At 41.7% G+C, this 15,568-nt stretch overlaps 1 protein-coding gene across 4 annotated transcripts in view; it reads left to right on the top strand.

Moving 5' to 3' along the window:
* The first annotated feature begins 204 nt into the window (after positions 1–204).
* Positions 205–15,568, top strand: part of cdc7 (cell division cycle 7 homolog (S. cerevisiae)) — a 69,544-nt gene continuing 54,180 nt past the window's right edge. For 3 of the 4 annotated variants that reach the window (XM_069939184.1, XM_069939186.1, XM_069939187.1), the window contains exons 1-4: positions 220–302; positions 9,287–9,388; positions 11,428–11,545; positions 13,879–13,965. In XM_069939184.1, coding sequence (XP_069795285.1) covers positions 11,440–11,545; positions 13,879–13,965 — 193 coding nt within the window. In that variant the 5' untranslated portion in view covers positions 220–302; positions 9,287–9,388; positions 11,428–11,439. Of the gene's footprint in view, positions 303–9,286; positions 9,389–11,427; positions 11,546–13,878; positions 13,966–15,568 lie in introns of all 4 variants that reach the window. The other variant, XM_069939185.1, reaches the window with a different exon arrangement.

A 15,568-nucleotide genomic window follows, 5' to 3' on the forward strand; every position in this document is an offset into this window, starting at 1 on the left:
CAACCTGGCCTCTACGGCTACCCGTGGGAGCAAACTGCAGAGATTTACCACCCTGCGTCTGAACAAGCATCTCTTGCAGGGCACATGGGGGCATGCGTCATACAGAGTGCAGGGCACCCGGTGAGCGGGCGTTAAATATTCAGATTGTGGGGCCCCCCTGCCTGCCTGCGTCCTGCGTAGGGCGGTGCGTGGCTGCGTCAGTTTCGGCGGGGAGTTTGTTGGAGGAATGGCCGGCTGAGCGACGGGAGGGATTCGGGGGGGGGGCCGAGCTCGTTGGCGGCGGGGAGACACGACGCGTGCCGGTAAGGCTCGGGCCGGGCGGAGCGGGGCGGCGGCGGCGTTGTTAGGCCGGGCCCATTGCCAAGGCCCCTCGTTGACGGTGAGGAGGTCGAGGCTCCTGCGGAAGGCGGTTGGTCACTTGGGTTTGGGGGAGCCTGGCGTCACGTGGTGCCGACGCGTCCCCGGGTCGTGCAGCGTGCACGAGCTCAGGGTTCTGTCTGGATCACGTGGGAGGAAGTGTCCAGAGCTGTGCAAGTTTGAATTGGTTACCCTTGATGAGTCCAGGCAATCTTGTGCCCCCCCCACCCCCCCCTTATGATTCTCCACTGACCCACTGAGTGCTTCCAGCCTCCCATTGCTTGCTCTAGGCTTCAGCCTCAGCAGTTTGTCTCTTTCCATAACATCCTGCAGTTGTTCTTCAAGATTTTTCAGTCTTTTCCAAGGAAGGCAGGTGGAACTGAAGCTCCAGGCTTCTTACAGACAGCGCAGGAATTGAACCCCCCCCCCCCCCCCCAGTTAATGGGTCCCTTCCCTGTGAAGCAGTCGGGTTTTGGTTTCTTCCCTCAGGCCCCAGGATAGGGGGGCCCGAATCGGCCCCGTGGAAACCGTTCAGCTGCTCCTTAGTCATCCGATCCATCCTTCCGCTGAGCTGCACTCTCCCGACATCCTCCCCTCACGATACCTATCAATCGCCGCTTTCAGGTGCTCGGACGCAGATAAGTGCGGCTGGGGACCTTCAGGGGGCCTTGCTGTCACCTGAACGTGCCGGCTCCTGTGGACTGTGGCCGTAGTCCCACTGCTGCTTTCAGGTGCAAACGGGGATTCTCCGAGCCGGAGAATATACCTGCAGGAGGAAGGTTAGGTAAGTGCTCCTCCTGGCCAGGTTCTCCACTTTCAGGTGGCCACCTGGCAGCCGCATTGGGGTAGAATAGGCGGCTTTACAGTCAGGTATTCTGGCCACCTGAAAGCGGCTAATCGCTCTCTTAAAAGCATCTAACCTCCTGGCCTCCATGGCTACCTGTGGTAGCAAATTGCGGAGATTTACCACTCTGTCGAAAGAAGTTCTTCAGCATCTCTGTCTTAAATGGGTGCCTTTCAATCCTAGACTTTCCTACATGTATTCTGTCCAGGCCTTTCAACATTTGAAATCCTTCTGAGGTCCCCCCTTATTCTTCTGAACTTCAAGGAGCATGGTCCAAGAGCTCCCAAACATTTCTCATATGCTGATCCCTTCATTCCAGGATTAATTCTTGTGAATCTTCTCAGAACCCTCTCCAATGCCAGCACATCCTTTCTTAAATAAGGATCCCAGAACTGCAAGTGAGGCCTCATTGAGTGCTTTATAAAGCCTCTTTACTTCTCTCCTACAAAGCACATGCAAAGAAAAACCCAAAAAAGTTATTTTTCATTAGGCTTTTACTTAAAAGTGCTGTGGACCTGAGGTGGGGGTTAGGCCCCTGTTGAGAATGGCTGATCTAGAGTCAAGGAGGTATTTTATAATCCTTTATCTCTATGTGCTTTCCTGGTTCGAACTTGTCCCTTGGATGACATGAGTTCACTTACTGCTGTTGTGTCTCGCTGTGGAATTTATGAAGCTACGAGCTAAGAATGAATCTGTTCTTTTGATTTCACAGCTATCCAGCATTTGGTGTGAAGTCATAAGCATTGATAGGACCCAATTATTTTACAAAGGGATTCTTAATATTAGCCTGTAGCCGCGTGATATTCAAAAGAAGACACGTAGCGTGGTTAGGTTAAGCTCTGAGTTTTTTTAGGGCTCGGGCCCAAGTTTTATACTTGCATTGTGTCCGCCGTGACCCCTCTTGGCTGACGTAACAACACACATAACAAAAGTGGTTTACCTGTACGCAGGTACTTTTGTGCATTACAGTGCCCTCCTTCCCCATGCGCTGTCCGTGTCTGTTGGCTGGGCAGCAAGGCCAGTGTCATTTTGGGACCACTGCCCTTGCAGTTCATTCGCTGGTTTGCTTGTTAGGGCCAGTGCCGCTGTATGGGCTGCTGGCCTTTGGTTGCACTCGCTGCCCAGAGCGCTGGCTTGATTGCTGCCGCAGCGGGCTGCCACAAGCCATGCTTTTGTGGATTGTTCCCCAACCCATCCAAAAAAAAGCAAGAGAAAATTGGCGAATTACAAGGATCAATTTGTCTTGCATACTTTTGCATCTAATTGTGAGCAGATGTAAATATGGCTTTTTCGCCAAAATTTATTCTTGGAAGCCCTAGTACATCTGAATAGCAAAGATGCATACCTCAGGATGCTCTTTATCAACTACAGTTCAGCATTTAACACCATCATCCTCTCAAAACTGATCAGCAAACTCCAAGAGTGGGTCTCAATACCCCACTGTAATTTGTCCTTGATTTCCTTACAGATCACAATCAGTGAGGATTGGTAAGAACATCTCCATAATCTCCATCAGTACATCAGCTGCATTCTGAGTCCCCTTCTCTACTTGCTTTACACTTGTGACTGTGTGGCTTGGTACAATATCAAAACCATTTACAAATTTGCTGACGATACCACAGTAGTGCATTGTATAAAAAGAGATTTGAGTGGGAGGGGGGAGGAAGGAGGAAGGGATTGAAAACTTGGCCAAATGGTGCACCAATAATAACCTTGCACTCAATGTCACCAAAACCAAGGAGCTGATTGTTGACTTCAGGATGGGAAAACCAGATGTGTACGAATGATCCAGGCAAATTTCAATGTGAGCATGTGAATGAGTAAGTGCTGCTTGATAGACTGCAGTAAGTACCATCTTTTGCTTTATTGATGGTGATCGTACCGATTGGATGGTGTTAGCTGAATTGGCTTTATCCTGTATTTTATCAACAGGCAGCCCTGGGTGATTTTCCACACTGTCAGGCAGCTGCCACTGTTAACTGCACAGCTTTGTTAGAAGCAGTTGATTATGGAATGCAAGAACTCAGTACAGTTGGGTCTGGTCCTATAACCTTGGTGTGTCCACTAATCTAGGCTGTTTTTTTTATTACTTGATATCAAATTGGCTGAGAGTGGCTTCAGAGATGATAGGGATCTCAGGAGGATGAAGATGGGTTATCTATTTGGCCCTTTCAGCTAGGGTGGCGTGGTTAGCACAACGCTGTTTCAACACCTGGGGTTCAAATCCCATGCTGTCGGAGTCTGTGGGTTTCTCCAGGGGCTCTGGTTTTCTCTCACTGTTTGAATCATACCAGGAGTGTAGGTTAATTGGGTGTAAATTGGGCAGCACAGACTCATGGGCCGAAATGGCCTGTTGCCGTGCTATATGTCTAAATTTAAAAAAAAAAATTGCTTCACTTCAGAACTAGAACATGTTGGAAAACATGCTTGAAAATCAAAAGGCAGCAGATGAAATCTGATATAAAAACAGTAAATGTGGAAAGCATTCAGGAAGTTAGCAAATGTGGAAAGAGAAGCAAAGTTAATGTCTCCAATTGGGGGGCCTTCAGAGCATCACTGACAAAGGATCTTTGACCTGAGTCGTTAACTTTCATGGCCAAACAGGAATTGAGTAACAGGATGGAGACCAAAAGAGACTGCCAGATGCAAACAATGATGGGTTTGTACTTAAAGCCATCAGTGAGACCACAACCAGAGTACGGTGTAGATTTTCATCTCCTTATTTAAGGAAAGGTATATTATCATCGGAAGCAGTTCAGAGAATGTTCTCTTGAGTAATGGAGGTTTCCAAAGGATGATTCTGAGTGTGAAGGGGTTGTTTCTCAAAGAAAAATTTAACATATTAAATCTACACTTACTGGAATTTAGAAGAATGAGAGGTAATCGTATTCAAACACAAGATTCTGAGGGGCTGTGGAGGACAAATGTTGAGAGGTTGTTTCCCCTTGGGGAGAAAATGAGAAGGCATCATCTTGCAGTAAGTGGGTTTTCATCTAAGACTGGAAAGAGTAAGAACTTCTTGAAGTTATGTTTATCTCTTTGGAACAACTTGCCCCATTCAGCTGTGGAAGCTGTGTTCTGAAGATATTCAAAATTGAAATAAATAAGAAGAAAATTGAGAGTAAGGGGAGAGCACAGGAAAGTGGGCATGAGAAGAGTTTGTCAGCTGTGATGTTATTAAATGCCTGAGGAACTGAGTATTTTTCCTTTCTCTATTTGGAGTCATGGCCAGATAGGTGACCAAGTTGGCATTCTGGGCTCGTCTCATTTGGCCCACATCTTTCTCTGCTCATTTTATCCATTTATTTGTTCAAATGTTAAAATAGTGTTCTCTTCCATAACTTCTGCTGGCAAGTTGTTCCTCAAACAGACTTCCTTTGGCTGCTTCGATACAAATATGGACGAACCACTTAGTGGAAAAAAGTTTATTTGTAAATTGAGTTTTTGTGGGAGGCAAAATGTTTAATTTAAGTGCCATATCAATAGCCTTGAAGCTAGTAACTAGCTGAGAATTTGGAATGGGTTATCAGAAGTGTGTTTAAATCGAACCATTCTAAATTTTGCAGATGATACAAGTGCTTCAGGGTACTGAGGTAGGTGACTTGAAAGGCCCTTTGTATGTAAAATGCCATCTCATGGGAGAAGAGAGCTTAGTTTGCTCATGGGTGAAGAAATGTTGCCTTGTTCATGCCATTTAAAGGCAGCTGAAGTTAAATGAAGAATGGTAAGTTCCAGGACCCAAAGTAGTGAGGTGTGCGTAAGGCAAGTAGCTGGAATCCCAAATAGTTTTCCCCACTCAGTGCAACAGGAAGAGGGCTGTATAACATTAGAACATAGAACATTACAGCAAAGTACAGGCCCTTTGGCCCTTGAAGTTGTGCTGACCTTTATATTCCCTTTTTAAAAAAAGTACTGGGTTTTCAAGAAAGTTTGAGGTTCGGGGAAAGAGTGGTTATACAGTACGGAAGTTTAGGATTGATGTTGGTATAAACACATCCATAGAATTAACTTTGATTTCTTCTGCAATAAGCTGGGACAGGTCATGGATGAATAGCAGCCCAGTACGCTGTAATTTTCCATGGAGTGACAGCTGTTTAATCTACTTAAATCAATACAGTATAAAAGAAAACTATTTTGACCATTGTGCCTGTTCTCTGTATGACTGCAGCTCCTTGGCAGTAAACCCTCAACTTTTTCCTGACTTCCCTCAATTCTAACATTCATAAAATATAAGATTGTATATTACAGGTAATTCCTGACACGACCTATGTGACTTGTGGTCCATCTGCATCTATAACTTTAAAAATAAAGAAAAATGTTAAAATTTACACAAATTATGTTGTATTTTGACAAACTATTAGAGGGATCCAGGGAACGGAAGAGCCAAAATGTGCATATTTACCTTGTTAGTTGGCATTTTGGGGTCCGTAGGCTGGGCGTGGCCATCTTGATTCCTGTGCGCATGCACAGTGGGCTCACTTATTAGAGTTCAGATGGTGCATGTGTGAGAGTTAGGGCACGAATTCAGTATCGTTATGGCACTTGACTCATGCATGCAAACTCCAATGCATGAACCTATTGTGCATGCACCCACCTAAGACTCGTGCATGTGCTCAGGAATCAAGGTGGCCGCACCCAGCCTATGAAACCCAGGTTGCTGATTAACAAGGTGAGCATGGACCAGAATGTGGAAAGATTCGCCAAGGCTGATCAACAAATTCAGGAAGCTTTAAGTTGTTATCATCAAATCTACAATGAAAAACAGATTTGTTTAAAAAAGTTTGCTTTAAGACTTTGATGTGTCCCAATTATGGTCGTAAGTACTTGTAATATATTTTAAATTCCATTTTATCATATTTCTCTGCAGATATGCTTTTACATTTCTCTTCATCTAAAAAATCCTTTCCTTAGGTGGTCCTTGTATCTTCTGGCTTTGGAGACTAATGATTAGTACTGGTGTCTAACCTTTTATCCGGTATTCAGAAAAACCGGCAATCTCCAAAAACCCTTTTTTTTGGTAGATGACTTCTGCTCATCAAAGATGGAGTTTGGAATCAAATGGGACCCTGATGCAACCTTCGCTCAACTCCTGTGTATCCCCTTGTATTCTGCGTCGCTAATTAGTGATATCATTACTTTATAAGTACCCTGCCCGTCGAGCACGACTCTTGCTCAACTTGCATTGGAATATCTCGTGTTGTTCCGCGCCTCTGAACCACTGTATACTGACACCTGTCCAGCATCATGGCCCTTTCATTTGGCCTGGTGGCAGCTCAATGGCTGTCATCGCTACCCATAATCCCTCATGTAGCTGAAACCGCTGTACCAGCACAGGAACCAAGAAGGGGGCCATTCCCGTGCTGCTGGTACAATGGTGGGGGAAGAGAGACGGCAGTGCAATGCAGCCGAGGGGGGTGGAGAGAAGCAGCACAACTCAGGCGTGGTGGGGGGGGGGGGAGGGAGAGAGAGAGATGGCAGCGCAACTTAGATTGGTGAGGGAGAGACAACAGCTCAACTCGGGCGAGGATGGTTTGGGGGGGGGGGGTTGCAGAGAGGGAGAGACTGCAGCATGATGACTTGGGCAGGCTGAAATCAAAAGGGATCAAAATGATTCCAAAATCCGGAAGATTCCGAACAGTGGCAGGTATCTGGTCTTGATGATTCTGGATAAAAACTTAGACACCTGTATAACCAGAATATTATTATTACAAGAAGTGTTAGGTTATCTGGCCTCTCAAGCCTCAATGTGATCTCCCCCAAGTCTCAACTCCTTGTCTGTGCCAATTCCTCATAGCCCTTAAATTCAAAGTTCAGCTTTATTTTCAGAGTACATATCTGACATCACATACAACCCTGAGATTCTTTCTCCTGTGGGCTAGTCAGAATTTGATCACCCTCTCCATTTCAAATCACCCAATGAACTCTGGATTCCCTTCCACATCGGCTCCTTAGTTTCATGATATTGAGTCGAGCTTGGTGCACCATACAGACAAGTTTTCAATCTCTCTCCTGTATGCTACCTCATCTCTTTTTATAAAACCCATTACTGTGGTATTGTCAGCGAATTTGTAGATGGTATTGTCGTATGGAGCCACGCAGTCAGATGTAAAGTGAGTAGAGCAGGGGGTTAAGTATGCAGTCCTGTGGTACTCCGGTGCTGACCAAGATCTTGCTAATCCCAACTGATTAGAGGTGAGGACATCCTGGATGCTCTTACACGGAGGAGTATTAAGGCCTGAGTCTTGGAGTTTGCTGATCTTTTTGAGGAGATGATGGTGTTGAATGCCAAACTACAATCAATAAAGAGCATCATGATGTATACATCTTTGCTCTCCAGGTGTTCCAGGGTTTTGTGCAGTGCCAGTGGGTTGGCATCTGCCTTAGACTGTGATGCAGTGGACAAATTGGAACGGATCCATGCCGCTGCTCAGACAGGAGCTGATATGCTTCAACACCAGTCTCTGAAAACACTTCATCACTGTGGATGTGAGTGCCACTGGTCAGTAGTTATTTAAGCAGGTTACCACACCATTCTTGGGCACAGGTATGAAAGAGTCCTGTTTGAAGCAGATGGATACCTTACCCTGTTGAGGTGAGATGTTGAAGATACCTGTGAATTCATCGGCCAATTGATCAGTACAGGTTTTCAGTACTGACCAGGTCCTCTGGACCAGATGCTTTCCTTGGATGCACTCTTGTGAAAGTAGCCCATTCGTATTGACAGTAAAGGATCATAAGAAAACATTGAGGTGCACATTGGTAATTGAATCGGTGCAGAAGGTATTGAGTTCATCTGGCCTCCTTGTCCTCCGTTTCAAACTGCATCTCCCTCCAGTAATCCACCCTCCAGAGCTGAAAATTCCAGAGATTTCTCCACCCTCTGAGAAGAAACAACCATGTGACCACTCCTTTGTAACACTGTCTTGTTTGAAATTCACCCACGGGTGGGATTATTTGAGACACCTGTTTTGGGGTAGCGAGGCAGACTTGCAAAATATGTAGTTCAGTTTTTATGATGAAATATTTGGATGTCATCCAAATAGATTATCTCAAATGGATAAAGATAGTCTGGATAAAGACTTTGTAAAATCTGCAAAACTAGTTGAAGACAGTGACCTATTTCCTTGTTATAACAGACCACCAATATGGAGCTTATGCAGTTCATAAGTGTGAAAATGGCAAGCTTATTTTGTAAGTTGCTATTTGATTGTGATTGTAATGTATCTGTCATCTCTGGGAGCTCATCTATTTTTCTTTAGGAACTGGTTAGGAGCTTTCCAGTTTATTTGTTGCCTTTTTTCCCTCAGCCTGGAGGTGGTTGACCTTCTGGATGGGCAAATAATGTTCCAAGTAATAGGTTGAATTAGTATATAGCTCGTGTTTTCTTTTTTGTTGCTTATTTTGGATGTTCATGCCTTTTGAAAAGTGTGCTCATTTATACTAATTTGTAAGCCCTTCAAAAAAATTGTTAATAGGTCCCTATTATCTCAGTTCTGTATTTTATTTTTTTAATTTGTGTTTGATCTGGGGCAGTCCACCATTCTGCTGTCCATCGGAGATATCTTCTCCAATTCTTAAATGTTCTTCTGTTTACTTTTTTTTGCCCTCCTGAACTTCTTTGCTTGACATTTCTTCATTATGATCTCGATTGAAAATATTCTCAATAATTGTATTTGCCCAATTTTGTCTCAGGTCTTCTTTCACTCTTCCTAGTGTCACTGGTATGGTGTCCATGAACTATCCATTATTGTGTCAACGTATTCCATGTAATTTATGTAGAAATGTAGATAATTTTATGATCTGTATCTTTTAAATTAAACTTGTGTGTGAACAAGGTACTGAGTGAGATTGACAATCCATTCATTCCCATCTGTCTTCAGCAAAAATTATTTAATATATTGAAAAATGGACAACAAAGGTTGAAATACAACTCTTTAGACACAACTTTTCAAGAGGCTTTTCCTTGTTCCATTCTGAGCCATCAGCCAGCTGACCTTATTCTCCACTTTTCCCTATCCTTGTACTGTTTCTGCATGGGTGTGGAAACTTCTAATACCCCTTACCTCTGATCATTTTAAACCCTAGGTATTTCTTTCAAAGGATGCTGTGAAGTGAACTGGTGTTCCAGTCCAAGTGGAAAAACCAAATAACGTCGAAATCTGAAAATCCAGTTTGCTTGGGGGTTGAGTAAGTCCGGATTCTTGGGTAGAACTTTGAAAATTAAAATTTAAGGAGGAATAAAGAAGAGATGAACATGTAAATGTTGATAGTTTATTCATTAATGTATGCTTCACTTATCAAAGCCAACAGTTTTAAAGAAAAATAAAGTCAACACATTACAAAAATGCAAACAACATTTTTTCACTTCACAAAAAGTGTAATGCTTAAAAATGTTTAAAAATTAACATTTTAAAATAAGCATATAGTATATAAATGAAAGCAGAATTCATTCAAATTAAATATTTATTTTTAGTTTATTAATGAAACATTTTCATAAAATGCAAAGTTAAAAAAAAACCCAAATATTTATTTGTTTATTTTCATGGCTTCTGTTGTGTCCTGCTGCACTGCTTGTTTCTTTCACTTTAAATACTTTAGTCTATTACCTTGTTTATGACTTTATTTCTTTGTGATAAGATTATTCTTTACCATGTGCACATGCATGACATCTTGAAGACTGAAGCTTGTTGCTGCTGTGCTCCTGGTGCTTCTGCATGCATGCGCACACACAAAAGCCCACTAAATTGAAAGTTTGAGGGGTTTTGAAAAGTCATGATTCTTGGGTGGTTTGGATTTCTGGCATCCGGACTTTTGGTCTTCTGTAGGCACGTTGGTGCCCGAAGTCACTCCTCTGTGTCTCGTGGGATTTCTTTTTTGGGGCATGTTTGATTAAAGACCTCTGAACAAAGCAGAGGAGATGAAGGCAAGTTTATTTGTTTTGAAAAAGTTGCTTAAGAAGTTCTTTTTCATTGGCACATGTTCAACTAAATTCCTTGCCAATCAAAATTGTTCAGAGATGGTACAGGAAGGTGAAAATCAAGTGTTGAGGTAGTGCAAGACTTTTGTTTTTGAAGGAAAACTTCTCATGGGTTTAGAGGTTTTGGATTGTTGCCCAAGGAATGTGGAAAGTATTTGTTGCAGTGCTGTCCCTTTTGAAGGCTGTTTAGTTATTTGTAAGCTTGATTTATTTTACAGTAAATATCATAATTATGACATTAGCATTTTAACGACAGAGCTAGAAATTAGGATTGGTGCGCCATTGATATTACATTAATGTATAAGTGGATTTGTGTCCATGTCCATGCATCAAAAATATGCCTCGGGCCAAACTTGATAACATTTTCCATTTCCTACATCAGTCATCCTGTGGGTTTTGAACAAGATTGTTAAAATAGGAGTGGGTTTGCATTGTGGTTTTGTAGGTGTTAAAGTAATGGATAAAAGTCCTTTTATTTTAACAGTAGTTTTGATTTGATTTTCTTATTCTTGCCAATGCACAGGGACTATGAAGAGCCACACAATTTTCATCGCTAAGTTCAGGATAATTATGAGCTTGAATCACAGCTCCTTTGAATATAAGCTTGTAACAGTTGAACCCAGCTGGAGTGTTCAACAGTCCAAAGAAGTTTGTGGCTTAGAACTGGTTCAAGTTCATTTTCGTAAAGAATTGGTTAATGAAATAAGTGGCTCTGGGATTTGGTTGCTGTAATTTTGTGGAGAAGCAATTTTGAGAAATTATAATCACAGCAATAAAGTTGGCACATAGTTCATATATTTTAAAAAATCTCCCTATTCATGCAATAGGTACCTGTGAAAGATGAAAGAAACCAAAATGACTACATTATGATCAATAGCATTGTATTATTCTTTATATTTCAACTTTGTTGTTTCTGTACCTTTTCCAAACACACATTGATGCAGGTGAATGCTAGAGGTTGATGATATATTGATGATATCCTGGGCACAGTAGCATCATTTCAATTGTGAGAAATTGATATAATGCTTCTGAATAAATGATTTTCAACAACACTGCTACAGAAGCCTATAAATGAAAGGGGAATGTGAGTGAGGGCAATGTAAATGGTTCTTTCAGGGCTCTGATATAAGCATTGATCCAAACAAATTCCTCTTGTGCTGTTAAACTGTTTGACTCCATGATGTTTTGAGAGAACAATTCTGATTTCAATTTCTAATTGGATCTGCTGTGCTTTTTTTAAATTTCCCAGAAAACGAGTATAATGGCAACCTTGGAAAGTTTATCAAAGGATTCTTTCAGTCTGCATCAAAATGGTCAACTGAAGAACGATTCTGGCAAAGAAAACAAAGGTGGTTACAAACTTTCAGGTAAGTTATTTGTTCCTCTCATTTTTTCTGGTGACATGATCCAGCATTAATACATGGCATATCAAGGTTGCATCAATTTGCAGGGGTGCTTGGTGCAAAAAATAGAGAAAAAAGGGTTGCAGATGTTGGAAATAAGAAATTTCAAGGAAAGCTGTTAGAGCGCCGGTGACCTGTGTTTGAATCTGGCACTGCAATGAGTTTGCATGTTCTCCCTGTATTTGAATGGATTTCCACTGGGTGCCTCAGTTTCTTTCCACCCTTCAAAACCTACAGAGATAGTAGGTTAATTGGGTGGTACAGGCTTCTGGACCAGAAGGGCCTGTTACCATGTTGTATGTCTAAATTTAAATTTAAAAACAAAATGCTGGATGTGATCAGATTGTGCAGCATCTGTGGAGATACTATTTCATTGTGACAGAAAGTAAGTGTGTTTCAAGTCAAAAAGCAGGTGTGATAAGTCTTGAATAATGGTAGAGAAACCTTGATGCTCCTCGAAAGCATGGGCTTCACTTCTTTCGTCCCATTAGACAATGGGACAACAAAGTTAGATAATTGAAGATAAAGTCTAACAGTTTATCTTGTGTTGTTTTCTCAGTGCAATCTGCCAGTAGCAAAACACTATTCAAATCACAGTCAAACAAGAAAGTCTGCAGGCTCTGTGATTATAGTACAGTAGACCAAAGTACTGGAGAAATTCAGCAGGTCACATAGCATCTCTAACACATTTTTCCTATTTTCATTAGTGTACTGATTTAAATTTTTAAATTTCTGTAAATTTTGTTCAGGGCTGTATACAGCCACAGGAAGAAGATGCACAATGCAATTTGTAAATTGCGAATGTTCGTTTGTTTCCATTATTCTCTATAACAACAGTATGGCTTTTATTGCAACCAATCTTGGACTGGCACTGGACCATAATGTCATCTTCAATGACCATAATTAACAGGTGTTTGATGTACATAGAACATAAGAATTGGGAGCAGAAGTAGGCCATCTGGCCTGTTGAGCCAGCTCTGGTATTCAGTAAGATTATTGCTTATACCTTTGTTAATTTCCTCATAACCTTTAATTCCTCTACCATCCAAAAAATCTATCTGACTTTGACTTCTGCATATTTAATGAGGTAGCCTCATTAAGGAGGCAATTTCAACATTGAAGTTTGGAAAGCTAAATAGAGCTTGTAGAATGTTGCAAACAAAGAACTTATGAAAAATCAAATGCAAGGGTCATTGACTTTTATGTCCCCTTCAGTTCACAGTCATCTCTGAACTGTGATTATTTGATGACCAGATGGAAAATGCAGAATTTTGTAATGTGTGACTATTATCAACTTTGTGGTCAACGAAACCTCATTCACCATTCCCTCTGGCTCCAGGTACATGTTATACCCTTTATCCCTGAGTTGCCTACCCTCACTCCATTCATCCTCTTATTCTTCATTTATGCATAGAACGCCTTCATCCAACTTTTCAAGGCCTTCACGTGCCCCCTTTCAGCTCTCCAAAGTCCTTTAGTAAGTTCCTTCCTTGCTACCTTATGATACTTATGAACCCTTCCTGACTTTTGTTTCCTGAGGATGTTTCCTTCTTTCTCTTGGGTAACTGTTCAACCTCTCTTGCAGTCATGTTTCCTTTACCCTACCATCCTTTCCCTGTCTCAGTTGGTCAAACCTATCCTGGACCCTGCACAAGTGTTCCCTAAAAGTCCTCTTCTTTGGCTTGGCTTCACGGACGAAGATTTATGGAGGGGTGTGTCCACGTCTGCTGCAGGCTCGTTGGTGACTGACAAGTCCGATGCGGGACAGGCAGGCACGGTTGCAGCGGTTGCAAGGGAAAATTGGTTGGTTGGGGTTGGGTGTTGGGTTTTTCCTCCTTTGTCTTTTGTCAGTGAGGTGGGCTCTGCGGTCTTCTTCAAAGGAGGTTGCTGCCCGCCGAACTGTGAGGCGCCAAGATGCACGGTTGGAGGCGATATCAGCCCACTGGCGATGGTCAGGCACCAAGTGATTTCTTTGGTGCACCTCTGTCTCGGTGGCCAGTGGAGAGCTCGCCATAGAACATGATCTTGGGAAGGCGATGGTCCTCCATTCAGCGCAGTTGGGTCTTCAGCAGCATGGATTCAATGCTTGCGGACTCTGCCAGCTTGAGTATTTCGATGTCCTCTACTGTGCTGCCCAATTGATTATCCGAGGTTCCTAATTAAACATTTTCTATTTTGTTTGCTCCTAACCTTGCCATTGCTATACCAAAGGTCATAGACTGATAACTAAATATTGAAATGATTAAAATGTTTTGAATAATATTATTTATGATGATGGTTTATGCACTTTTTTGAAGCGGAGATTAAAATGGACATTGAGAAACTCTATGAAGCAGTACCTCACCTATCAAAATTTTTTTTCATTGAAGACAAAATTGGTGAAGGTAAGTTTAAACAATTTACTTTCATTGGCAAAAACAAGTTCTCTTGTGTTTTCATCTTTGTATCTTTTGATTGCTGCCTGGTGTGCCATAACGTGAATCTTGATCTGTTTAGCTCTTAACATGGCCTTTTATGGGAACTGTTCTCCTTGTGATGTAATTCAACATCAGGCTTTAGTAGAAGAGTTATAGACTTACTTACTGAAGTCCTGACAGATGTATCAAAAAACAGACCTAACATAGTACGAGGTTTTTTTTTCCCCTGATGCATCATTCCATGCCAATAAGGCAGATAATTTTAACAGTTCAATGTACAGTTCTGGCAGAGTAATGTAGGCAGAGCAAATTAAATCGTGGATAGTCAGTCATCTAAGTCTTATCATTCTTGAAATTAAAGATACACCTATCCGTCCAGAACGCAATCTGCTGATTCTGGCACCACTATTACCCCATCCTGGTGACCCTCCTCCAAGAAATATTGCCTCGAAAAACATGGAACTTGATAGCTGCATTTTATTGCAATTTGCTGTTAGCATACAGTGCCTTTTTTAATGCACTGATCATTTTTGAACTTGATGTGTCAACCGTTTGCAAAAGGTACTTTCGAAAACATCTCCTAGCTGTGCATTGAGACTCATTTCTGATACTCATGAAATCATTATTATTGGCTTTATCTTAGATATTCTGCCTTCCATCTGTGATCAGTATTTGTTGTCCAGAGCTTGATGTTAATGTGTCCCTGTTGCAAATTTGCCCATTCTGTTTTTAAGTTTGCAGATGACTCGAAATTTGATTTTGTGGATAGTGAGGAGCATAGTTTGAATCTTTAGCTGATAAGTCAGACAGAACAGTGTCAGATAGAATTTAATCCTGACCACTGCAAAGTGATGCATTTTTGGAGGCATAAAAAAATGGTGGGACCTAACCATAAATTATAGGGCCCTAGGGAGAAATAAGGAACAGCAGAATTTGATGTACAAATCCTCAGGTTCCTGAGGTAGCAGTATGGTGGTAAAAAAACAGTTAATGTATTGATGGAAATACAAGAGACTATGGATGTTGGAATCTGAACCTAAATATAATCTGATGGTTGAATTCAGTGGGTGGAGTAACATCAGCGGGAGAAAGGAATGTAGATATTTTGGGCCAGATCACTTCTTCAGAACTGGGAATGAAGAGTGACCAGAGACCCATGTGGGACTGGTGAACCAGCCAGGGGCCGAAGATTGGCAGATGCCAGAAAAGGGGGTAGAGAAGCATTACCTTAATTAATTGAGCTATAGAGCATAAAAGCAGGGAAGTTACGGTATAGCTTTATAGAACATAGATGAAGTCACATCTGAAATATACAGTTCTGACAGAGTAATGTAGGCAGAGCAAATGAAATTGTGGATAGTCAGTCTTCAAAGTCTTATCATTCTTGAAATTGAAGAATTCTTCACATTAAAGATACACATGTCCGATTTATGGTGTGAAAAATAAAAAAATTTATTTAAAAAAAAAAAAAAAAAAAAGATACACATGTCCCATCTAGAACACGAACTGATGTTTCTGGCAGAATTAATCACCTCAGTATAAAGAGGATGTGATTGCTTCTGAAAGAGTG

The sequence above is a fragment of the Narcine bancroftii genome, chromosome 5 (genome assembly GCF_036971445.1).
Source record: "Narcine bancroftii isolate sNarBan1 chromosome 5, sNarBan1.hap1, whole genome shotgun sequence".
NCBI lineage: Eukaryota > Metazoa > Chordata > Chondrichthyes > Torpediniformes > Narcinidae > Narcine > Narcine bancroftii.